This window comes from Somniosus microcephalus, chromosome 2, assembly GCF_052327205.1.
Source record: "Somniosus microcephalus isolate GS21.2 chromosome 2, FLI_Smic_1.0, whole genome shotgun sequence".
In the NCBI taxonomy this organism is placed as follows: domain Eukaryota; kingdom Metazoa; phylum Chordata; class Chondrichthyes; order Squaliformes; family Somniosidae; genus Somniosus; species Somniosus microcephalus.
Window position 1 is genome coordinate 224,121,061 of NC_140988.1, and position 24,353 is coordinate 224,145,413.

At 47.5% G+C, this 24,353-nt stretch overlaps 1 protein-coding gene across 1 annotated transcript in view; it reads right to left on the bottom strand.

Annotated features, from left to right (window-relative positions):
* Nucleotides 1-19,977, bottom strand: part of gabrg1 (gamma-aminobutyric acid type A receptor subunit gamma1) — a 277,968-nt gene extending 257,991 nt beyond the window's left edge. The window contains exon 1 of the mRNA XM_085969629.1: nt 19,809-19,977. Coding sequence (XP_085825755.1) covers nt 19,809-19,915 — 107 coding nt within the window. The 5' untranslated portion in view covers nt 19,916-19,977. The remainder of the gene's footprint in view (nt 1-19,808) is intronic.
* Nucleotides 19,978-24,353: the final 4,376 nt, after the last annotated feature.

Consider the following 24,353-nt stretch of genomic DNA (forward strand, 5'->3'; position numbering starts at 1 on the left):
GAATGGGAAAAATACAAAGAACAGCAAAGGGTCACAAAACAGATACAGGTAGACTACCCTTTATCCGGACTTCCGAAAACCGAAACCCTCTAAAAACCGAAGGTTTCTTCGTTCAGCGTAAGTCGTGCGTACGAACGAAAAAACCTTCGGTTTTTAGAGGGTTCCGGTTTCGGAAGTTCGGATAAAGGGTAAGTCGTGCGCACGACCCCCCGCCGACCCCCCCGCGGACCCCGCCGGCCCCGACAACCGCCGACCCCGCCAGCCCCGACAACCGCCGACCCCCCCGCAGACCCCGCCGGCCCCGACAACCGCCGACCCCGCCAGCCCCGACAACCGCCGACCCCCCCGCGGACCCCGCCGGCCCCGACAACCGCCGACCCCGCCAGTCCCGACCCCCACCGACCCCGACTGACTTACGCTGAGCGTCAGCGTAAGTCGTGCGCACGAACCCCCGCCGACCCCCCCGCAGACCCCCGCCGACCCCCCCGCGGACCCCCGCCGACCCACCTTCCGAAATCCGAAATTCTCCTTTATCCGAAACTCGGCTGGTCCCGAGGTTTTCGGATAAAGGATAGTCTACCTGTAGTAAGAGCTACAAAAAGGAGTATGAAAAGAAACTTGCAAGGGATATCAAAATCAATACAAAGAATTTGTGCAATTATATTAGGAAAAAGGGTAGTCAGTAGCAATGTTGGCTCCTTGAAGACTGATATCGGTGGTATTGTCAATGATAATAAGGAAATGGTGGACATGTTGAATAATTACTTTGTGTCAGTATTTACAGTAAAGGAGGAGGCTAGCATGCCAGAAATCCCAAGGAAACTAATATTGAATCAGGAACAGGTACTCAACAAAATTAATGTAAGCAAAATAAGTTTTGAAGAAAATAATGGCACGAAAGAGTGACAAATCCCCAGGACCAGATGGTTTCCATCCCAGGGGTTTAAAGGAAGTAGGTGAGCACATTGCAGATACCCTAACTATAACCTTCCAAAGTTCTCTCGATTCAGGAACTGGTCCTTTAGATCGGAAAAATGGTGAGAGGGAAACCAGGGAATTATAGGCCAGTTAGCCTCTGTTGTCAGGAAATTACTAGAGTCTATAATTAAGGATAGGGTGACTGAACACCTGGAAAATTTTCAGCTGATCAGAGAGAGCCAGCATGGATTTGTAAAAGGTAGGTCATGCCTGCCAAACCTGATTGAATTTTTTGAAGAGGTGACTGAAGTAATGGACAGGAGAATGCCTATGGGTGTTATTTTTATGGGCTTCCAGAAGGCATTTGATAAAGTCCCTCATAAGAGACTGTTAACTAAGGTTGAAGCCCATGGAATTGAGGGTAAATTATTGACCTGGTTAGGAAATTGGCTGAGCGGCAGGAGACAGAGAGTAGGGATAATGGGCAGGTACTCTAATTGGCAAGATGTGACTAGTGGTGTTCCGCAGGGATCTGTGTTGGGGCCTCAACTATTCACCATATTTATTAACAACTTAGATGATGGGTTGGAAAGCCACATATCCAAATTCCCCGATGACACAAAGATAGGCAGCTTTGTAGGCAGTGTAGATGAAAGCATAAAATTACAAAGGAATAGTGATAGATTAAGTGAATGGGCAAAACTGTGGCAAATGGATTTCAATGTAGGCAAATGTAGACCTAAAAAGGATAGAATAGGGTACTTTCTAAATGGTGAAAAGCTAAAAACAGTGGAGGTCCAAAGAGACTTGGGGGGTCCAGGTACATAGATCATTAAAATGTCATGACCAGGTACTGAAAATAATCAAAAAGGCTAATGGAATGCTGGCCTTTATATCTGGAGGACTAGAGTACAAGGAGGTAGAAGTTATGCTGCAGCTATACAAAGCCCTGGTTAGACCACACCTGGAGTACTGTGAGCAGTTCTGGGCACCACAACTTAGGAATGATATATTGGCCTTGGAGGGAGTGCAGCGTCGGTTTACCAGAATGATACCCGGACTCCAGGGGTTGAATTATGAGGAGAGATTACACAAATTAGGGTGGTAATCCCTGAAATTTAGGGGGAGAAATTCAGTTGTTAGCGCCAGCCATTAGCGCCATAAGAGGGCGATAAGTGGGGCGCGAAGCGGCTAGCGCTCGGGTGCGGCGAGACCTGCACCTCTCGCGAAATTGAGCGGACATTTAGCGGCGGCGCAAAACCGCAACGCCCGCTCAGCTGTGCGCGCAGATCCTTACGTCATTTCATGATGCAACGCCCTTGGTTTGCCCGAACTGGAACTTCAGTGGCGCCCCCCTTCTTTCCGCCTGGTGCTCCCAGCGACTGGTTGACTGGAACGGTTCCCAGTCACTGTGGGGCTGGGGGGGGCGCTATTTAAAGGAGGCTCTTCCTGGCTTCTTAGTGGTAGCTATTTTTGGACCACTCCTTCTGTGTGAGAAAGAGAGAGATTTGCAGAGAGACAAAGGGAGAGAGCTTTCTGCATTGAGTCAGCGCTCGCAGAGGTACTTCTGGCTTCAGCCCAGAACTTTGCAGTTGGATTGATTTTTCAGTGCCATAGCCTTGAGTGGCCACATATTATGGGGGCTGCAGTGGGTGGAAACGTTGGGTTTCTCCATTGCATTGAGAGGGCTCAGAGATGCCGAGAGAGAGTGCCAATCATGGTCAGACGGAGGAGGGCCAACAGGCGTCAGCACAGGAGGCCTTACCCTCCCAGGGTATACCACCAGCAGTTCTCCTACCTCAACATGTCTGAGGAGTGTAGTGTATGTGCTTTAAGTCAGAACTACTTTTTACAGCTCCTGTATACTGTAGTACCGTCAGTAACCACACCGGTATATAAGCTGTGCGCATGCCTCTGTACCCCAGTCTAGAAATTACCCTCTTCCAGTAAAGACCTGTTATTTGTTTATGTACAGCATCCGTGTAATTCTTTATCCACTGAACCACAGATCTAACAGTGGCGACGAGTGTTGATGCGAATCTACCTGCAAAATAAATAAAAAAAATAGTCGAGTCCAGGAACACGGGCGTCGACCGCGAGTAACCGCCCAGCAGTCAGGCAGAGATCCAACTTCGCTGGGGAGGCTGTGGAGAGCCGGGCTTGGTTCCCCAGCCACAACGAACAGTAAGAGACCAACAACAGGTCCAGAGCAGACCCTTCCCGAGCAGCGGTGGCTGGAGCCGACCGACGGCAGACAGAGAGAGCCGGGCAGCGTCAATGGGGTAATAAAGAGGGTGAAGAGAGCAGGGCACAGCCAGGGGTTGATCACCGAGCGGCGTCGAGGAAAAATACTGCAAACCGGAGAGGGTAAGAAACAGCCGGGTTCTAGACTGAGCGGCGTCGACAAATAGCAAGAGAAGAACGCGCAGAGCACAGCCAGGGATCACGGGCTGATCAGGGTCCGCGGGGCGAAGCAAGGGGAGATGCCATTGAGCCACAGAGAAGCAGGGAGAGCGCGGGAGGCGCCATTGAGCCGTGGACAAGCAGGGAGAGCGCGTGAGGCGCCATTGAGCCGCGGAGAAGAAGGAAGAGCGCGGGAGACGCCATTTTGCAAAGCCGCAGTGGAGAAGACGGGCGAGTGCGGGAAGGAAGGAAAGCACGGGAGACGCCATTTTGTGCCAGCGGAGAAGAAGGGGAAGCGCGGGAGGCGCCATTGGGGATAGTTAACGCACAACCAAGGATGCCGAAGAGTGGCAGTATCTCTACGTTCAACAATTAAGTCAAAGATTGGGCGACATATGTGGAACGTATTGAGGTGTACTGCAGGGCAAATGAAGTGCCAGATGCTAATAAAGCACTGGTTCTGTTAAATTCCATGGGTGCAAAAACTTATGGGTTACTGCAAAATCTAATAACCCCAGAGAAGCCGGTAAACAAGAATTTTGAAAGCATAGTAGAAATCCTACAGGACCACTTAAACCCCACACCGCTGCTGATAGAACGATTTAAGTTCCATAAAAGGAACCAACACAAAGACGAAAGCAATGCTGAATACCTAACGGAACTGCGCAAGCTATCGAAATACTGTCAGTTTGGGGCGGGACTAGCAGACACGTTAAGGGACAAGTTTGTGTGTGGGCTACAAAGTGAAGGAACCCAGAAACGGCTTCTATCAGAAAAGGACCTTACGCTGGACAAAGCTTTCAATATGGCAGTATCACACGAAGCAGCCGCAAGGGGCGCTGCAGAGTTACAATGGAGACCGCAAGAATACGGCACCAATGAAATGACCTATGGAACAGGGAAGTGCTATCGCTGCGGCAGAACAACACATGACCAGAAAGATTGTTGGTTCAAGGACCAAGTGTGCAGACAGTGTGGGAAAGCAGGACACATAGCAAGAGTCTGCAGGTCTGGGAAGAAAACCAACAGTAAGAAATCTCCACAGGAGAAGTACAAAAAGGTACACCAGGTGATGGACAGTGGTTCAGATGAACAGAAAAGTGACACAGACTCCGGAAGCAAGGAACTGGGTTGTCTGAAACTACATAATGTAACCGAAATGGAGGATCACCAGACTATCTGGGTTGCACTTAAGATAGACGGAGTCCAAGTGGAAATGGAATTGGACACAGGGTCAACTCTAACAGTCATAAATCAAAGAGACTACAAGCGGCTATTTTCACACATACCCTTGAAAGCTACAGAGATTGTCTTGAAGACGTATATGGGGCAAAAAGTCTACCCCAAAGGAAAAATAAGGGTGAAAGTGACATATAAAGGTTAGGAAATACCTAAAATGGATATATATGTATTGCCAAATGGAGGACCACCACTGCTAGGACGTGAATGGATCCGGAAGATACATTTAGATTGGCATTCCATACAGGCACTGAAGGTGGAGGCCAAAAAGGATGACGACGTCACACCAGGACGACTGTCAAAAATGTTAACTGAGGCAAAAGAAGTGTTCCAGGAGGGACTAGGAGCACTAAAAGGAATAACAGCAACAATTAAAATAGAGGATAATGCAAGCCCAAAGTTTCTGAAGGCCAGACCAGTGCCTTATGCGATCAGACCAGTGGTTGAAGCAGAGCTGGAAGGGTTGGAATGTTCAGGAGTACTGTCCAAAGTGGACTGGAGCAAGTGGGCTACACCCATCGTTCCTGTAATGAAGAGGTCGTTGAGCAATACGCCTGGGGAACCAAAGAAGGTCCGCATCTGTGGGGATTTTAAGGTGACAGTGAACCCAGCCCTTCACACGGTGCAATATCCGCTTCCACGAATTGAGGATATTTTCACCTCGCTATCTGGTGGTAAACGCTTCACCAAAATTGATCTAGCCCAGGCGTACTTGCAAATGGAGGTAGAAGAAGCTTCGAAACATTACCTTACGATCAACACCCATACAGGTCTCTATCAATACAACCGGCTGGTGTTTGGAGTAGCCTCGGCTCCGGCTATCTGGCAAAGGGTGATGCATCAGGTCCTGCAAGGGATTCCAGGGACCCAGTGTTATTTGGACGACATCTTGGTCACGGGCGAAAATGACGGTGATCCCCTCGCTAACTTGGAGAAGGTGCTCGCGAGATTAAAGGAATATGGGCTACGAGCTAATCGCCAGAAGTGCGAGTTTTTCCAGAAACAGATCTCGTATTGCGGCCACGTCATCGATGAAGAGGGGTTACATAAGTCCCCTGACAAGATTGAGGCAGTAGTCAAGGTTCCAGCACCGGAAAATGTGTCAGAACTGAGGTCGTTCCTCGGGCTGCTAAACTATTACCACAAGTTCTTACCAAATTTGTCTACGGTATTACACCCGCTGAACACTCTACTGCAAACAGGGGTACCATGGAAGTGGGATGACGAATGTAGACGAGCTTTCCAGAAGTGTGAAGAATTGATCACATCAAAAGAGGTGTTGGCCCATTTCAACCCAGCACCACCAATTAGTTTGGCATGTGATACATCACCCTACGGCATTGGAGCGGTGCTGTCGCACAAATTCCCAGACGGGTTGGAGAGGCCAGTAGCCTTTGCGTCTCAGTCACTAACCTCAGCCGATCGCAACTACGCCCTGATTGACAGGGAGGCCCTCAGCCTAGTATGGGGAGTAAAAAAATTCAACCATTATCTGCATGGGCAGAAGTTCACCTTGCTGACTGACCACCAACCACTTGTCTCCATCTTTAATCCTAAGAAGGGCGTGCCAGTAATGACTGCACAGCGGTTACAAAGATGATCCCTGTTTCTAGGGGCAAATCAATATGAAATAGAATATAAAGGCACGAAACAGCATGGGAACGCTGATGGGCTATCACGCCTGCCACTGCCTACGGTGGAGGGAGCACCAGCAGTGGACCCTATCGAGATATTTTATTCCTCAATAATTGAACGATTGCCAGTAACAAACGCGGATATAGAGAAGGAGACCTGCAATGATCCGATGCTGTCACGGGTATATGAATTGACGGTGAGGGGATGGCCAACACATAGCGACTCACTGTTGCCAGCATTCTCATCCAGAAGAGAACAGCTGTCAGTATGCCAGGGAACAGTGATGTGTGGATCCAGAGTGGTGATTCCACCCAAGTTAAGGGAGAGAGTGCTAAATGAGCTTCATGAAGGCCATCTGGGGGCAGTGAAAATGAAAAGCCTTGCTAGGGCTTATGTGTGGTGGCCGGGAATCGATCAACAAATCGAAGACCTAACTAAGAGCTGCTTAGGATGCCAGAAGGTCCAAAATGCACCACCACATGCCCCTCTACACCCATGGGAGTGGCCCTCCTCTCCATGGCAACGGGTGCACATTAATTTCACTGGTCCATTCATGGACTCAATGTTCTTAATAGCAGTGGATGCTCATTCAAAGTGGCCTGAGGTGATAAAGATGTCTTCAACCACTACAGAGAAAACGATTGCAGTCCTACGGACCATATTTGCCAGAAACGGTTTGCCAGAGCACATCTGCTCTGATAATGGACCACAGTTTGTGTCCGATGAGTTCCAAAAATTCATGAAAAGGAATGGGATAAGGCATTACACATCCGCCCCGTATCATCCAGCCACCAATGGATTGGCTGAGAGGTTCGTACAAACCTTTAAGAAGGCGATAAAGGCCATGTGCGACGAGGAAATTCCACTACAGCATAAGATGGACAATTTCTTATTAGCCTACCGAAACGCGACACATGCAGTTACCAACCAGACCCCGGCCATGATGTTCTTTAACCGAAGGTTGAGATCTCATCTGGACTTGCTCAGACCAAATGTGCGAAGAAATGTTGAGGACAAACAATTCCAGCACATCAACGAGAAGCCGACAAGGAGCTTCAATGTAGGGCAACCAGTCTTGGCCCGTGACTATCGAACAGAGAAGTGGCAACCCGGAACGATATGTACAAGGCAGGGGCCATTAATGTACACAGTGGATGTCGGGGAGAACATTGTGAGATGCCACGTCGATCAGATCTTAGCATCACAGGAAGGCGTCAACCCCATGTCTCGAGTACCTGGGGATGAACCCGACATACCGGTAGCATCTACTTCAGACCCAGTAGCAGTGGAACCCGATGAACTACCCGATGAAAAGGGGTCAGAATCGCCTCTGCACCAAGAACAAGAACCTCCGGAAAGGCGCTATCCCGAAAGGGTCAGGAAGCCGCCCCAAAGACTGAATCTATAAATGGACTTTTGTTATTGAATGTATATGTAAAAATGTAATTGTTATTTGAATATTAAGGGGGTATTATTAATCTAAAAAGGGAGGAATTGTAGTGTATGTGCTTTAAGTCAGAACTACTTTTTACAGCTCCTGTATACTGTAGTACCGGCAGTAACCACATGCCTCTGTGCGCATGCCTCTGTACCCCAGTCTAGAAATTACCCTCCTCCAGTAAAGACCTGTTATTTGTTTATGTACAGCATCCGTGTAATTCTTTATCCACTGAACCACGGATCTAACTAGGAGCAGTGTATTCGGAGGCTTCGATTCAGAAGGGAGGTGGTCACTGAGCTCTGCCACCTGCTTCAGACAGATCTGCAGCCGCAGCGGAGGAGCAGGACGTCTCTGTCGGTGGCAGTGAAGGTGACAGTGGCTCTCAAATTCTATGCCACCGGCTGCTTCCAATCCGCTACTGGGGACATTGCCAATGTCTCCCAGTTCGCGGTGCATTGCTGGATCCGCCAAGTCACGAATGCCCTCTTCAAAAGGAGACGTCAGTACATTTCCTTCCCCATGACCCTGGATAAGCAGCAAGAGCGCACAATGGGATTTGCAAGAATAGCGGGCTTCCCCATGGTCCAGGGCGCCATTGACTGCACGCATGTGGCTTTGCGGGCGCCTCAAGAGAATGCCGAGGATTACCGCAACCGGAAGGGGTTCCATTCATTGAACGTGCAGTTGGTGTGTTACCACAGACAGTTGATTCTAGCTGTTAATGCCCGCTTTCCAGGCAGCAGCCACGACGCCTTCATCCTGCGCCAGACTTCTGTGGTAGACCTTTTTGAAGCCCCGGCTCACCCAGGAGGCTGGCTTCTTGGGGACAAGGGCTATCCTTTGTGCACCTGGCTGATGACCATGCTCCGTGCGCCCAGCACCCCTGCTGATGACCGATACAATGAGAGCCATCAAGCAACCAGGAACATCATTGAGCACACAATCGGCGTGCTAAAGCAACGGTTCCGCTGTCTGGACCATTCCAGGGGAGCCCTTCAGTACTCGCCTGAGCGCATCTCCCATTTCATTGTAGTGTGCTGCATGCTGCACAACCTGGCTATCCTCAGGACTCAGCCACTGCCAGCAGACATTGGAGGACCACCAGAGGAGGAGGAGGAGGAGGAGTACCAAGACGGGAGGGAGGCACAAAGTGCAAGGGCCGTCCGTCAGCGGCTTATTGCAAGTCGGTTCTAGGCCCCCTCTGTGGGAATGGCTTGTGCCATTGAAAGAACATGAATGGAACCGTTCCGCAAACCCTGAGCCCGTCAAGGCAACAAATAGTTCAAAGAGCAAACATGCACAATCTGAATAAAGACAATTATTTATTTAACAAACTCTGTGCCCTTCCCGCATGACAACCAAATACAGAGAAACCCCAAACAAAAAGAGTCAGACACATAACTGGCTCTCACAACCTGGAGACAATGAACAAAAGAGTTAAACAAAAATGACCATGATCCTCGGCCTTCACTAAAATAATTCACAGCATTTTGCCACACCTCCTACTTTTTGGCCTGCGAGGGTGATCTGCTTCGCTTGCGAGATTGGCCCCTTCCCACCCTGCAGCTCCTCCGCAATGGGACCCCAGTGGCTGCAGCAAGGCTGGGGGAAGGCTGCTGAGTGTCAGAAAGTGAGTCGGCAGATGCCCTTGGGGGAAGGCCTAGAGCAGCTCTGGGCCTGGAGGGCCCGGCTGCTGACTGCTCCAACTCTGCATGGGCGGCAGCAGTCTGTCCTACGGGTGGTGGCAGCTACAGTGGAGGAGTGACAGTGTTGGCAGCAGGAATGCTGCCATCCTGACAGAGCACAGGCACTCCCTGGTCGGACGACACACTGGCACTCGCACGGGGCAGCACTGCAGCATGCGGAGCAATCTGCAGAAGCACAGACTGCTGGCCTGCTGCGGCGCGGCGAGGGCCCCGGTGAATCCTGCCCGATCCAGCGAGGATGGCAGCAGTTAGTGCTTGTGTGGCCCTAATCTGTGTCTGCATCAGACCAGCCACTGACTGCATGGCACGACTAAGCACTTGCGTTGAAGCCGCCTGTGCTGCTCCGAAGTCCTGCAGACTCCTTGCCAGTGCTGCACCGAAGTCCTGCAGACTCATTGCCTGTGCTGCCCTGAATTCCTGTACACTCGTTGCCAGTGACTCTATGGAGTCAGGCACCCTTGCCACTGCAGCCATGAGCTCAGTTTGCCTGTGCTCCGCCTGGGCGCCCATTTCAGCGAGGAGCCGCACCTCCTCTGCGCTCACTGTAGCAGGACTGGAGGCCATACTTTCCCTCCGGGGAGAAGGCCGCCGAGCTTCCCTACCCCCCCCCCCGCGTTGCTGCAGCCCGCTGGGCCCCGGAGCTTCACCCTCCTCAGACCCTTCCCCCCTGCTCCCCTCCAGGGAAGATGTGTCCCCATTATGACCATGGGCTGCCTCGGCTGAGGGTGGCACTGATGGTCCAGCTTCCTCTTCCTCCTCACCTTCAGAATCACTCAGTGGCAGCTTGATGGCCCGCCTCCTCACCTGGCGAATCAACTTGTGAAAGCAGGGAGGTACAAGAGTTGCTTTAGCGTGAGGACAGGGCGGCAGTGAGGGAGGCATGAATACTTCAATGCACTGTATTGGTTCGACAGTGGCAAAGGATGCTGGTGTGAGGCACAAGTGGAAAGAGAGAGGTTAAAAAGGTGATGACCTTACCATTGCAATCCAGAACGGGGTCGGCATCTCCAGTGGCGATGGGGCCAATCATCCGGCCTGCCATAATCCGTTCTGCTCGCTGCTCCAGATCGCTGAGCTCTTGAAGGTCAGGACAGCCTCCCCCGGTCCGTTGTTGCTGCCTCCTATTGTGCGCCAGCTTGCCCTGCAAGAGAAAGGACGGGCTCTGAGTACAGTGTGAAGCCCTGATCTTGGCTGCACTGTCTCCCATGGTCGACTAGCCCTTACAGTGTGAAGCCCTGATCTTGGCTGCACTGTCTCCCATGGCTGACTAGCCCTTACAGTGTGAAGCCCTGATCTTGGCTGCACTGCCTCCCATGGTTGAATAGCCCTTACAGTGTGAAGCCCTGATCTTGGCTGCACTGCCCCCCATGGTCAAATAGCCCTTACAGTGTGAAGCCCTGATCTTGGCTGCACTGCCTCCCATGGTCGAATAGCCATTACAGTGTGAAGTCCTGATCTTGGCTGCACTGCCTCCCATGGTCGAATAGCCCTTACAGTGTGAAGCCCTGATCTTGGCTGCACTGCCTCCCATGGTCGAATAGCCCTTACAGTGTGTAAAGTGGTGAATGTGCATGTGAGTTTCATGAAAGGCCCATATGTGTTGGATGAGGGCTGGGCATTGGGGCTTTCAGGACCCTTTGGCCATAAAGTGAGGTGCACATGCAGGGATGAAGAGGATACTGGAAAGGGTACTCACCCTGACAACCCGAGTGAGGTCGTTGAACTTCTTCCTGCATTGCACAGGGGTCCTAGGCACCATGCTGATGGAGGTCACTCTGTGTGCCACCTCCCTCCAAGCTTTTCGATATTCGTTGGGCAGCGGCCTCCTGCCACTGTCCGGAAACAGGATAGATCGCCTGCGCTCCACTGCACCAACCAAAACCTTCAGGGCCCCCTCACTGAACCACTGCGCTCGCTCCCTGGCCCTCTCCATGGTCCTAGGCGTTACAATGTCACAGCAGGTCTGTCCAGGCCGAGAATCAGGGCTCCAATGTGTCGGGCATGGCTGCAAGCCAAATCGACCCTCCCCCTTTAAGAGTTGACCGGCACCAGCGTGTCTGCCTGCAATCGCTAATTGGCCGCACCTGCGCTGCGCCCACCCTCGGTGGTAGCGCCTCGCCTCTCCGGCTTAGCGCCTTAGGACAGTCGTGCAGTGCTTGCTTTAGCACACCAAGCACCTCTTGGGGCGATACAAGCCAATTTCGCTGAAGGTGGCGATAATTTGCGCCGGGCGCTAAATTTAGCGCACGCTCGACTATAATGCCCCATATAGTCGAATACTATACTGAATTTCTAGGCCTTAGAGTGTTAAGTGGTGATTTGATCGAAGTTTTCAAGATATTGGGCCGGATATTCCGATCCCTACGGGTGTGTACGCACTGTGTACTCACCTGTAGGGACATCGGAAATGATGGTTTCAGGCATGCACAGCGCATGCGCTGGAAACCGGCATTTCCGATCTGTCAAGAAAGCTTTTGACAGATCCTCCGGCTGCCCTGGAGAAGGGTCTCTGCGGGCGGATAGTTCCGCTTTTTGGAGACCCTCCGCCTGCAGAAAACCCTTACAATTCTTGCGCCTGGTAAAAGCAGGCGTAAGGCCTGCTTTTACGAGGATAAGAGTTGAAAACGTTTTTTAATTTCCACTGATTTATCATTTAAAAATACTTTAAAAAAGGTAAGTTTATTTTTAGCCCCGTAAAAAACTTTAATTACTTTTTTGAAAAATTTAAAGTTTTGTTTAAAATAGTTAATTTATTGTACTTTCAAGTCATTTAAAAAATGTGATTTAAAAAAAAATTTATTGAAAGTTTTACTTTGTTTTTTCATTTATCTCCATTCATATATTAGCCTTCTTTGATTGGCTCCCCATGGCCCACGTGATCCCAGGGATGCTGTGAACTACCTGCACCTCTGGGATACGTGAGCCTTGCACATCAGCAGTTTGGAGAGGCCCAGCATCGGAACTGTGCGCCTCCCGGGAGCCCTCAGGTAGGGGCGCAGATTTTTCTAGATCGCAGGCCTCTACCCGTGGGAGGCCTGCGATCGGAAAATACGGGCAATTAAGGGGAACAGATAGAGTAGATAGAGAGAAACTATTTCCGCTGGTTGTGGAGTCTAGGACTAGGGGGCATTGTCTAAAAATTTGAGCCAGACCTTTCAGGAGTCGTTGTCGTATGTGTCTTCACACTGTTCCCTTTGGGAAACTGTATGAAGTGGTGGAAGGATTTCTGGCCACAATTAACGCTCCTTCCGTGACCGTAACCATCTTCGTACCAGCCATTAGGGTGGTTAGTCCTATGGCGGGAGGGTTTTACGGGCTCCCACAACCCATACGAGGGGGGGGCCACCCACACCCACGGATGCAAGTATTCTGCTAGATGTCAACCCAGAATTTAGAGCCGGAGCTCCGACTCCACTTGCCGGGACTGTCTGGAGCGGGGTTTGAAACCCTATCCTTTCTGGCCCAGCGGCAGGGATGCTACCGCTACACCAAAGGCCCACTCCCTTTCAGGAGTGAAATTAGAAAACACTTCTACACACAAAGGGTGGTAGAAGTTTGGAACTCTCTTCCGCAAATAGCAATTGATGCTAGATCAATTGTTCATTTTAAATTTGAGATTGATGGATTTTTGTTAACCAAAGGTATTAAGGGATATGGGGCAAAGGTGGGTATATGGAGTTAGGTCGCAGATCAGCCATGATCTCATTGAATGGCTCGAGGGCCTGAATGGCCTACTCCTGTTCCTATGTTCCTATACCCATCAGCATTCTTCTTTTGTTAGCTTTGATATCTGTTGTAACCATTTGTTTATATTCCTTTGATGCGCCTCTTATTACTTTATTTGCTCTCATTGTGTTTTTATAGTGTTCCCAACCTGCTGGGTTTTCATTTTTTCCTGCATTTGTGAAAGCTTTTTCTTTAAGCTTTTCTCTCACTTCATCTGCTGACTGTGGTTTCTTATCTGCAGAAGTTGAGGTTTTGCATTTTAGAGGTACTGGTTTTGTATCCTACCAAATACTGCTCGAATAATTCTCACTATTTGTCTGTAGATTTAACCATTAACAGCTCAGCCCAGTTTATTGTGGCCAATTCATTTCTCATCCTTTTGAAGTTTGCCTTACTTAACTTTAAAAGTTTGGTTTGTGACTCTCGCTTTTCCCTTTCAAACCCAATATCAAATTGAATCATATTATGATCACTAATTATGGTCACTATTCACAAGATGCTCCCTAACAGACAGATTTTTAACTGATTGTGGTGCGTTACTCATCACTAAGTCTAGTATGGCCTTTTCCCTTGTCGATTCAAAAATAAATTGGGAATGAAATTGGATAGCACCGGCTGTAAGGTGTCTTTTAGTAATACTGCTACTCATCCTCCTTTTCCAATTTCCATGTTCTTTCTAAAGATCTTATAGCCTGGAATATTTATTCTCCATGATTGGACCCATTAATAGCAACATCGCTGCAATTCATGGAAAGAAAGGCCAATTTAGCTACAGTACAAAGAATTTACCTGCTACGAATTTTACCAGGGCAACAGTAGGAAGGAGAAAATGGTGTAGGGTTCTTGCTCCTGATTGCTAATCAAGTGATCTTTATCGGAAGTGTACATGTAGGACATCAGGTAAGGACAGGATCGAGCACTCTTGTGATGCCCCTGTGGGATAAAGAGGCAACTAGCAAGAAATACTTTTCTTGTCCATGAGTTTTTCTGTTTGACAGTAGGGCTTGTGCAGAGCTTTTCAATTATTTCCAAGAGGCCCACTGTGCTGAAATCTGTATGCTGGATGGCAGGGCCTAACAAGCAATGCCTGCATGTTGTGTTTGAAGAGTGCAAATGGTGGGAAATGAGGAAGAGGCTGTGTTTCCCTCATTAGCATGTAGTTAACACTATATGGAGTGGGCAGAGTTTACCCATGGAAATGGCCTTCAGAAAATGAAGGGGACACAGCAGAACACATGTCCAAGTAGCTTTATGCTTCTGCCTACCACAGATCTGCCAAATTATTAACTGGAGGGACAATAGGCCAAACGGTTTAAGTGTCTGTGCTGTACATAACTTTAGTAATCTTAAGGGTATTAGGATATCTCACGGTTAACAGTATATTAAAATAAAGTAGATTTTCCTTTTTGTTGTGCTCAGGAAATCGCCATTCCCCAGTTTGAGTTAATAGGAAATAGTGGCAGTGATATACTACCTCAGGTCTCATAGCTTCAGGTCAAGCATGGGCAAGGAAACTTCCTGCTGTTTACAACCTACCGCCCTCCCTCAGCTGTTGAATCAGTAATCCTCCATGTTGAATACCACTTTGAAGAAGCACTGAGGATAGCAAGGGCACAGAATGTACTCTGGGTGGGGGACTTTATTATCCATCTCCAAAAGTGGCTCGGTAGCACCACTGCTGACCGAGCTGGATAAGTGCTCAAGGACATAGCTGCCAGACTGGGCCTGGGACAGGTGGTGAGAGAACCAACATGAGGGGAAAAACCCACTTGACCTCGTCCTCACCAATCTACCTGTCGCAGATGCATCTGTCCATGACAATATTGGTAGCAGTGACCACCGCACAGTCCTTGCGGAGACTAAGTCCCATCTTCACACTGAGGACACCCTCCATCGTGTTGTGTGGCACTAAAACTGTGCTAAATGGAATAGATTCAGAACAGATCCAGCACCTCAAAACTGGGCACCCATTAGGCGCTGTGGGTCATCAGCAGCAGCAGAATTGTATTCCACCACAATCTGTAACCTCATGGCCCGGCATATCCCTCACTTTAACATTAACATCAAGCCAGGGGACTAATTCTGGTTCAATGAGGAGTGCAGAAGAGCGTGCCAGAAGCAGTACCAGGCATACCTAAAAATGAGGTGCCAGCCTGGGAAGCTGTAACACAGGATTGCATGCATGCTAAACAGTGGAAGCAGCATGCTATAGGCAGAGCTAAGCAATCCCACAATCAGCGGATCAGATCAAAGCTCTGAAGTCCTGCCACACCCAGTCATGAATGGTAATGGACCATTAAACAACGAATGGGAAGAGGAGAGGTAATCTCATTGAAACATACAAAATTCTTACAGGGTTTGACAGGGTAGATGCAGGGAGAATGTTTCCCCTGGCTGGGGAGTCTAGAACCAGGGGTCACAGTCTCAGAATAAGGGGTCGGCCATTTAGGACTGAGATGAGGAGAAATGTCTTCACTTAGAGGGTGGAGAATCTTTGGCATTCTCTACCCCAGAGGGCTATGGAGGCTCAGTCATTGAGTATTCAAGACAGAGATTGATAGAATTTTGAATATTAAGGGAATCAAGGGATATGGGGATAGTTCAGGAAAGTGGAGATGAGGTAGTAGATCAGCCATAATCTTATTGAATGCCGGAGCAGGCTCGAGGGGCCAAATGATCGACTCCTGATCCTATTTCTTATGTTCTTACGTAGGAGGCTGCATGAACATCCCCATCCTCTTTGCTGGCGGGCGGAGCGCACTGGATACAGCAAAGGCTATGGGCCCCAACAACATCCCAGCTGTTGTGCTGAAGACTTGTGCTCCAGTACTAGCTGCCCCTCTAGCCAAGATGTTCTCATACAGCTACAACACTGGCATCTACCCGACAATGTGGAATAAATGCCCAGATATGTAATTTCCACAAAAAGCAGGACAAATCCAATCCAGCCAATTATCGCCCCATCAGTTTACTCTCAATAATCAGCAAAATGATTGAAAGTGTCGTTGACAGTGCTATCAAGTGGCACTTACACCCTAATAACCTGCTCATCGATGCTCAGTTTGGGTTCTGCCAGGACCACTCGGCTCCAGACCTCCTTACAGCCTTGGTCCAAACATGGACAAACAGCTGAATTCCAGAGGTGAGGTGAGAGCGACTGCCCTTGACAGCAAGGCAGCATTTGACCGAGTGTGGCATCGAGGAGCCCTAGTAAAATTGAAATCAATTGGAATCAGGGGGAAAACTCTCCACTGGCTGGAGTCATACCTAGCACAAAGGAAGATGGTTGTGGTTGTAGGAGGTAAATCATCTCAGCCCAGGGCATCGCTGCAGGTGTTCCTCAGGGCAGTGTCCTAGGCCCAAACATCTTCAGCTGCTTCATCAATGACCTGCCCTCCATCATAAGGTCAGAAGTGGGGATGTTCACTGGTGATTGCACAGTGTTGAGTTTCATTCGCAACTGCTCAGATAATGAAGCAGTCCATGCCTGCATGCAAAAAGACCTGGACGACATCAGGCTTGGGCTGATAAGTAGCAAGTAACATTCATGCCACACAAGTGAGAATAACCACTGCTCCTTGACATTCAATGGCATTACCATTGCCGAATCCCCCACCATCAACATCCTGGGGGTCACCATTAACCAGAAACTTAACTGGACCAGCCACATAAATACTGTGGCAACAAGAGCAGGTCAGAGGCTAGGTATTCTGCAGCGAGTGTCTCACCTCCTGACTCCCCAAAGTTTTTCCACCATCTACAAGGCACAAGTCAGTAGGGTGATGGAATACTCTCCACTTGCCTGGATGAGTGCAGCTCCAACAACACTCATGAAGCTCGACACCATCCAAGACAAAGCAGCCCGCTTGATTGGCACCCCATCCACCACCTTAAATAGTCACTCCCTCCACCACCGGTGCACCGTGGCTGCAGTGTGTACTGTCTACAAGATGCGTTGCAGCATCTCGCCAATGCTTCTTTGACAGCACCTCCCTAACCTGCAACCTCTACCACCTAGAAGGACAAGAGCAGCAGGCGCATTAGTACACCATCACCTCCAAGTTCCCGTCCAAGTCACACACCATCCTGACTAGAAAATATATTGCCGTTCCTTCATCGTTGTTGAGTCAAATTCCTGGAACTCCCTCCCTAACAGCACTGTGGGAGCACCTTCACCACACCGATTGTAGCAGTTCAAGCAAGCGGTTCACCATCACCTTCTCAAGTGCAATTAGGGATGGGCAATAAATGCTGGCCTTGCCGGAAATACCCACATCCCAGGAACGAATAAAAAAAGACCCTTCTGCCAATCTGAACTTTACAAGCATTGTATTTGTTCACTCTAAAACCCTCCCACAAATCCTTGACAGCAACAGTCTGGAAAGAGGCAACACCAATCTTATTTAAAGGGATCCTCAGCAGCATTCAGATAAGTCTCTCGTTAATTGCTTTAGACACCTTGTAGACTTTTAAGCCTATTTCTGGCTGTGTTGGCTGCTGTAACTGAGTTCAAAAATTGTGGAGAGTTAGTTGGCTTCACTGAGAGCACTGGGGCTAGAAGATCACTTGGAGGAAGAGCAGCAAATCAGAGTGCAGAGACCTGCAGCTGCTGGGAGAACTTCTCCGAGCTGTCATCTTCACTTTGCAGAAATGACTGAGAGCTATGATTCAAAAACGTCAAAGTGCACCTCCTTTAACTGGCATCACTTCCATGCAATTTCCCCCCCCCCCCCCCACCAATCAGTGAGCTGCTAACAAACAGCTAGACTAGTGCTGGTAGCTTGCCAATCATAATCAAAAGAGGCACGAGCCCTCATTTGGTCTCGTTGACATCGTCGGGCACACGTATCGGCCACTATGCCCATTTTCCGCCTGTTTTCTGTGCAAGTTGAATTTCTCTCCCCTGCTGTCTGCAACTTATGTTTAGCTGCTAAGATGGAGTGAGATGGTGTGTAACCAGGCTTTATAACAGTTTGCACTTATATGGCGCCTTTAGTGTTGAAAAATGTCCCAAGATGCTTCACAGAGGGATAATCAGAAAATGAACACTGGGCCACAGAAAGAGACATTAGGAGGCGTGACCAAAGTTTGGTCAAAGAGGTAGCTTTTAAGGAGTGTCTTACAGGAGGAGAGGAAGCTGTAGAGGTGGAGGAGTTCAGGGAGGGAATTCCCTAGTCAGCTGAAGGCACAATTGTCAATGGTAAAGTTAAGGGAATAAAAATGCACAAACAGCCGGAGTCAGAAGAGTGGAGAGTTTGGGGGGTGGGGATGTAGTGGTGGAAAAGGTACAGAAATGGGGGTGGATGAGGCCATGAAGGGACTTAAACAGGAGGATTAGAATTTTAAATTTTAGGTGTTGGAGGACCCAAAGCCAATGCAGTTCAGCAAGGACCGCGTGATCGGCAACTGGGACTTGGTGCAGGATAGGATACCAGTAGCAGAGTTTTAGATGAGCTGAAGTTTACAGAGGGTGAAGGATGGAAGGCCAGCCAGGAGAACATTGGAATTGTCAAGTGTGGAGGTGACAAAGGCGTGGATAAGGGCATCAGCAGTAGATGGGCTGAGGCAGTGTCAGAGGCATGGGATGTTATGGAGCTGGAAGTAGGTAGCTTTTGTGATGGAAAGGATATGGGCACAGAATCTCACCTTGGGGTCAAATATGATGCTGATGTTGTGAAATGTCTGGTTTAGGTAGTTCCTGTGGATAAGTGGTCTAAATAGGCAAATGCCTGTAATTGCAACTGCTTCTAAATTCCTGAGGTTAATTAGAAGGTAATTGTAGCTACATGCAAATTTTGACAGGAACTTGCTACCTTTTTTCTTTTTTCTCTCTTTTTTTAAGAAAATGGTTTGCATTTGTAACAAAGTGAGAGAGTTTGAAGTGTAATGCCTGGACTGTGGTGGATACAAGTTATAAACAAGACTTTTGTACGTTTGAGTAGATATTAATTTCAATAAATTAACTTTCAGGATGGCTGCTCACTTCAACAGAGATGAGGCACCACCTGACATACTCCAACAATGCACAATACCGCTACAAATGATTCAAAGTATTTACATTTTACTTAACCTGACTAAATTACAAACTATAATTCCAGCAACTTAAAATGTAAGACACTCCTGAAACTAGCACAGTGTGGACATGTTAACACCGTGGCATGCAAATATCAACTGTAAGCATTGGAGTAAATGTTATCCAGTAGAGCAAACTTTAAACACCTGCATCAACCACTGCAGTGGAAATAAGATCCACAAAATTGCTATTCTGATAAATTATTTATAGTTTATTTCAAAAACAATTCAAGAATCCAGATTAAATTAAAAATACACAGTATCAAGTAACACAGTATCTGTTTATCAAGATTAAAATTTATCAAATAATGGTAGTACTTATCCATCAGATGAGTGAAAGTTAAAACATATGTTAGGGTAATTAATAGATGACAGTCTATAATTATTACATTAGTATGTATTACAGTATGCTGAGTATTTTAACACCATATTTTGATAATTTAAATGAATATAAACATCGCAGAATAGACGACCAATTCAGTTTTGAATCAATTTACATGTTGAGGCTAAATATAAATGTAATATTAAAAATATTACAGCAATTATCCTGAAACAGCTTTCAAGGACACTGCTGCATGCATTTACAAGATTCAATTGGTGCACTAAGCAAAAAAGGCAAGCTCCCTTTGTCAGACGCAATTGCAATACATCTTTGACCAGACACTTACCAGGCTCTCAAAACAAACACCACCAAGACGGAAAGATATAATTTGAAGCAAAAGGAAGAAGGCGTATAAAAGAAAAAGGTAGACAAACAACGTTTCTCTGAACCCATCGCAGACACAGTATTGGTGGAAAAACCCTGACTCTGCTGCTGTAGAACAATCCAAACCAGCCTGCAACCGGAACTGTACAGACAAATGCTAACAGACAGTGAAAGCAACCACAGAGATTGTAGAGCCCTTCTATAAATTATAGCAATCAGCCTTCCTACAAATCAGAGCCGAGTGGGGTGGGACTTCCAAGATCAGTTGTGGTTCACAATCAATTGCACTGAAGATTTGTTGTATTTCTGTTAAAGCAGCATTACTAACAGAATACTGCCTGAAATGGCTTCTTATCTAAAGAATCTAAAAATGTAATTCTTACCTTTCAGCCTTTATTTAGCATGGTTCTAACCTGCTTCGTTAAAATTTTTAAATATTATATATATGTGTATATATATATATATATATATGGTGTATCCCTTAAAGGAGTGGAATTCTTTAATTGGCATTGGTGGTAAAATTCTAAAATGACTCTAATGTAGCAATCTTCAGTGCAGATTCATGTGGCAGAACTGGTTTGAATCAAGCTTCAAGTCATTCACTGAGATAGGGGTCACAGATACCATATTTGATGACCACACCTGTATAGATTGCACAACTATAATGCCTACATATGTCAATTTGAGTAAGGAAGGAGGCGGATAGACTGCACATGCACATAGGCCAAGGCATGTGCACTGGCAATTACCTTTGGAAGCACATAATTTTTAACCTTGGGTTTCTGTGTGCTGGATTTTAGCTAGAAATCGAGAACTGCCCTGTATCTTAAAGGTATTTCACAGAATCACAGGATAGATGTGGATGAAGGTCATTCAGCTCATATTAATTTATTTTTTCCAGAAAGACACTTTGTTACTCCAGCACTGTTTCTTAGATGATAGCTGTGTTTTCATCTCCACTACACCTAGATGTCCATTCAATTGCACTTTATATGAAGAACTTCCTGATGCCAATCCTAAATTTAATTTTTTATTAATTTGAGCCTGTGTTCTCCTGTTCTCTCCTTGTTTAGTTTGAAGTAATGCTCTGAACTTATTGTTTTCATACTGTTTACTATTAAACGCCTCTATAAGATCATCTTTCACTCAACTCCTTTCAAAGGTGAAAAGCTCAGCCATCCCCAGCTGTTCTTCATAATACACTCTTCTGACACTGGGATAGGCTAACATCAGTAGTAGATAAGTTTCTAGATTATAGAATCTAATTAGTAATGAGTTAGAAAGCCATGAGTTACTTAAGAATAGCCAAGGAGGATCATGTCTGACACACTTAATACAGTTCTTTAAGGAAATAATGGAGTGTATTGATAAAGCAAATGCCTTGGTTGCTGTGTGTATGAATGTTGAAAAGGTATTTGATAAAGTACTGCTTAGGAAGCTTGTTGATAATATAAAGGAGTATGGTATTAAGGTGAATGTAGCAGCATGGATAGGAAGTTGGATAAAGAGCAGAATGGTTACACCACAGAAGGAGGCCATTTGGCCCGTTGAGCCTGTGCCGGCTCTCTGCAAGAGCACTTCAGCTAGTCCCACTCCCCCACCCTTTTCTCGTAGCCCTGCAAATTTTTTTCCTTGAGGTACTTATCCAATTCCTTTTTGAAAACCACGATTGAATCTGCCTCCACCACCCTTTCAGGCAGTACATTCCAGATCCTAACCACTCGCTGCGTAAAAAAGTTTCTCCTCATGTCACCTTTGGTTCTTCTGCCAATTCCCTTAAATCTGTGTCCTCTGGTTCTTGACCCTTCCGCCAATGGGAACAGTTTCTCTCTATCTACTCTGTCTAGACCCCTCATGATTTTGAATACGTCTATCAAATCTCCTTTCAACCTTCTCTGCTCGAAGGAGAACAACCCCAGCTTCTCCAGCGTATCCACATAACTGAAGTCCCTCATACCTGGAACCATTCTTGTAAATCTTTTCTGCACCCTCTCTAAGGCCTTCACATCCTTCCTAAAGTGCGGTGCCCAGAATTAGACACAATGGGGGAAAAGTTCTGTTGGTTTACGCCTCCCGTTAGCGCCTTAAGAAGGCGCTAATGGGGCGCAAAGCAACTAGCACCTGTGCGCGGCGATGTTTGCGCCGCTCAAGAAATTAACTAGACATTTTGCGGCGGCGCTAAACACTACCGCCCCCGATCTCCTGTGCCGGAGGATCGTGACGTCAGATGAGTGTGCAACGCCCCGGTAGCGCCCCGGAGTGGATATTGAGTGGCACCCCCTGCCTTACCGCCTGCCGCTAGCAACGACAGGTTGAGGGGAGCATTTTGCAGTCAGAAAGGGACTGGGGGAGTGCTATTTAAAGGCAACCGCTTCCTGCCTTTTTTTGTTGGTGACATTTTTGCACCACGCATTCTGAGAGAGAGAGAGAGAGAGAGAGAGAGACTTCTGGAGAGATTCAACGCTGTGTGAAGGAGTTTTGGGTACTGAGCAGCACTTTGCAGGTTCATTTTGATTTGCCCTTCCTTGTATCGATTTAGAAGAGACTGTGGGGGCTGCACTCTGAGCTCTTTCCCTGGGTCGCTCCATTGTTCTTTCCAGCAGATTTGATGTACAGGTCTCTTCAGGCCGAGATTCAAGGCTGCAATGAGCAGGATGTGGATGGAGAGCAAGATCAACTCTCCCCTTTAAGAACTGGCCGGCGCCAATGTGTTTGTATTCCATTGCTGACTGACATCTCATGAGCTTCGCCAGCGCTCTGAGGTAGTGCCTCGTTACTCGGCCTTTGCACCTTAAGACAGGTGTGTAGCGCCTGATTTAGCGCTCCAATCACCAGGGGCGATTTAGCGCTCCAATCACCAGGGGCGATAAAAGCCAAGTTTGCAGTCGGAGGTGATCATTTGCGCCAGGCGCTAAACTTTGCGCACAGCCGATAATTGCACCCCAAACGGGGCAATACTGAATTTTTCCCCCAGTATTCCAGTTGAGGCCGAGCCAATGCTTTATAAAGGTTAATCAATAACTTCCTTGCTTTTTTACTCTATGCCTCGATTTATGAAGCCCAGGATCCCGTATGCTTTTTTAACCACTTTCTCAACCTGCCCTGCCACCATTTGTGCACATATACCCCCAGGTCCCTCTGTTCATGCACCCACCTTTAGAATTGTACCCTTTAGTTTATATTGTCTCTCCTTGTTCTTCCTACCAAAATGTATCTTCGCATTTTTCTGTGTTAAATTTCATCTGCCACATGTCCGTCCATTCCACCAGCCTGTCTATTTCATCTTGAACTCTTTCACTATCCTCCTTACTGTTTACTATACTTCCAAGTTTTGTGTCACCTGCAAATTTTGAAATTGTGCCTTATACACCCAAGTCCAAGGCATTAATATGTATCAAGAAAAGAAGTAGTCCTAGTACCGACACCTGGGGAACACCACTGTGTACCTTCCTCCATTCCGATAAACAACCGTTCACCACTACTCTCTATTTCCTGTCACTTAGCCAATTTCGTATCCATACTGCCATTGTCCCTTTTATTCCATGGGCTTCAACTTTGCTGGCAAGCCTATTATGTGACACTTTATAAAATGCCTTTTGGAAGTCCATGTACACCACGTCAACCACATTGTCCTCATCAGCCCTCTCTGTTACCTCATTAAAAAAACTCTATCAAGTTAGTTAAACACGATTCGTCTTTAACAAATCCATGCTGGCTTCCCTTAATTAATCCACACTTGTCCAAGTTACTGTTAATTTTGTCCAGTTTATTGTTTCTAAAAGCTTCCCCACTACTGAGGTTAAACTGACTGGCCTGTAGTTGCTGGGTTTATCCTTACACCCTTTTTTGAACAAGGGTGTAACATTTGTAATTCTCCAGTCTTCTGGCACCACCCCCGTATCTAAGGAGGATTGGAAGATTATGGCCAGTATCTCTGCAATTTCCACATTTACTTCCCTCAGCATCCTAGGATGCACCCCTTCCAGTCGTAGAAAATAAGAACATAAGAAATAGGAGCAGGAGTAGGCCATTTGGCTCCTTGAGCCTGCTCCGCCATTAAATAAGATCATGGCTGATCTTCTACCTCAACTTCACTTTCCTGCACTATCCCCATATCCCTTGATTCCCTTAATATCGAAAAATCTATCGATCGCTGTCTTGAATATACTTAACGACTGAGCCTCCACAGACCTCTGGGGTAGAGAATTCCAAAGATTCACCACACTCTGAGTAAAGAAATTTCTCCTCATCTCAGTCCTAAATGGCCGACCCCTTATTCTGAGACTGTGACCCCTGGGGCTGAATTTTGCCGGTGCTCAGAGGGCAGGTTCAGAGGGGGTCCACTGGACGGTATCCTGCTCTAAACCCGCCTCCTTGTGAGTTTCCCTAGTGCCGGTTCTGCCTGCGCTTTGCAGACATGGCACTAAACGTCAGGTCATTCAATTGTGCTGGTTGAAAGGGTGTTTAAATCAATTTACTCACCATTTTAGCAGGCACAAAGTATTTT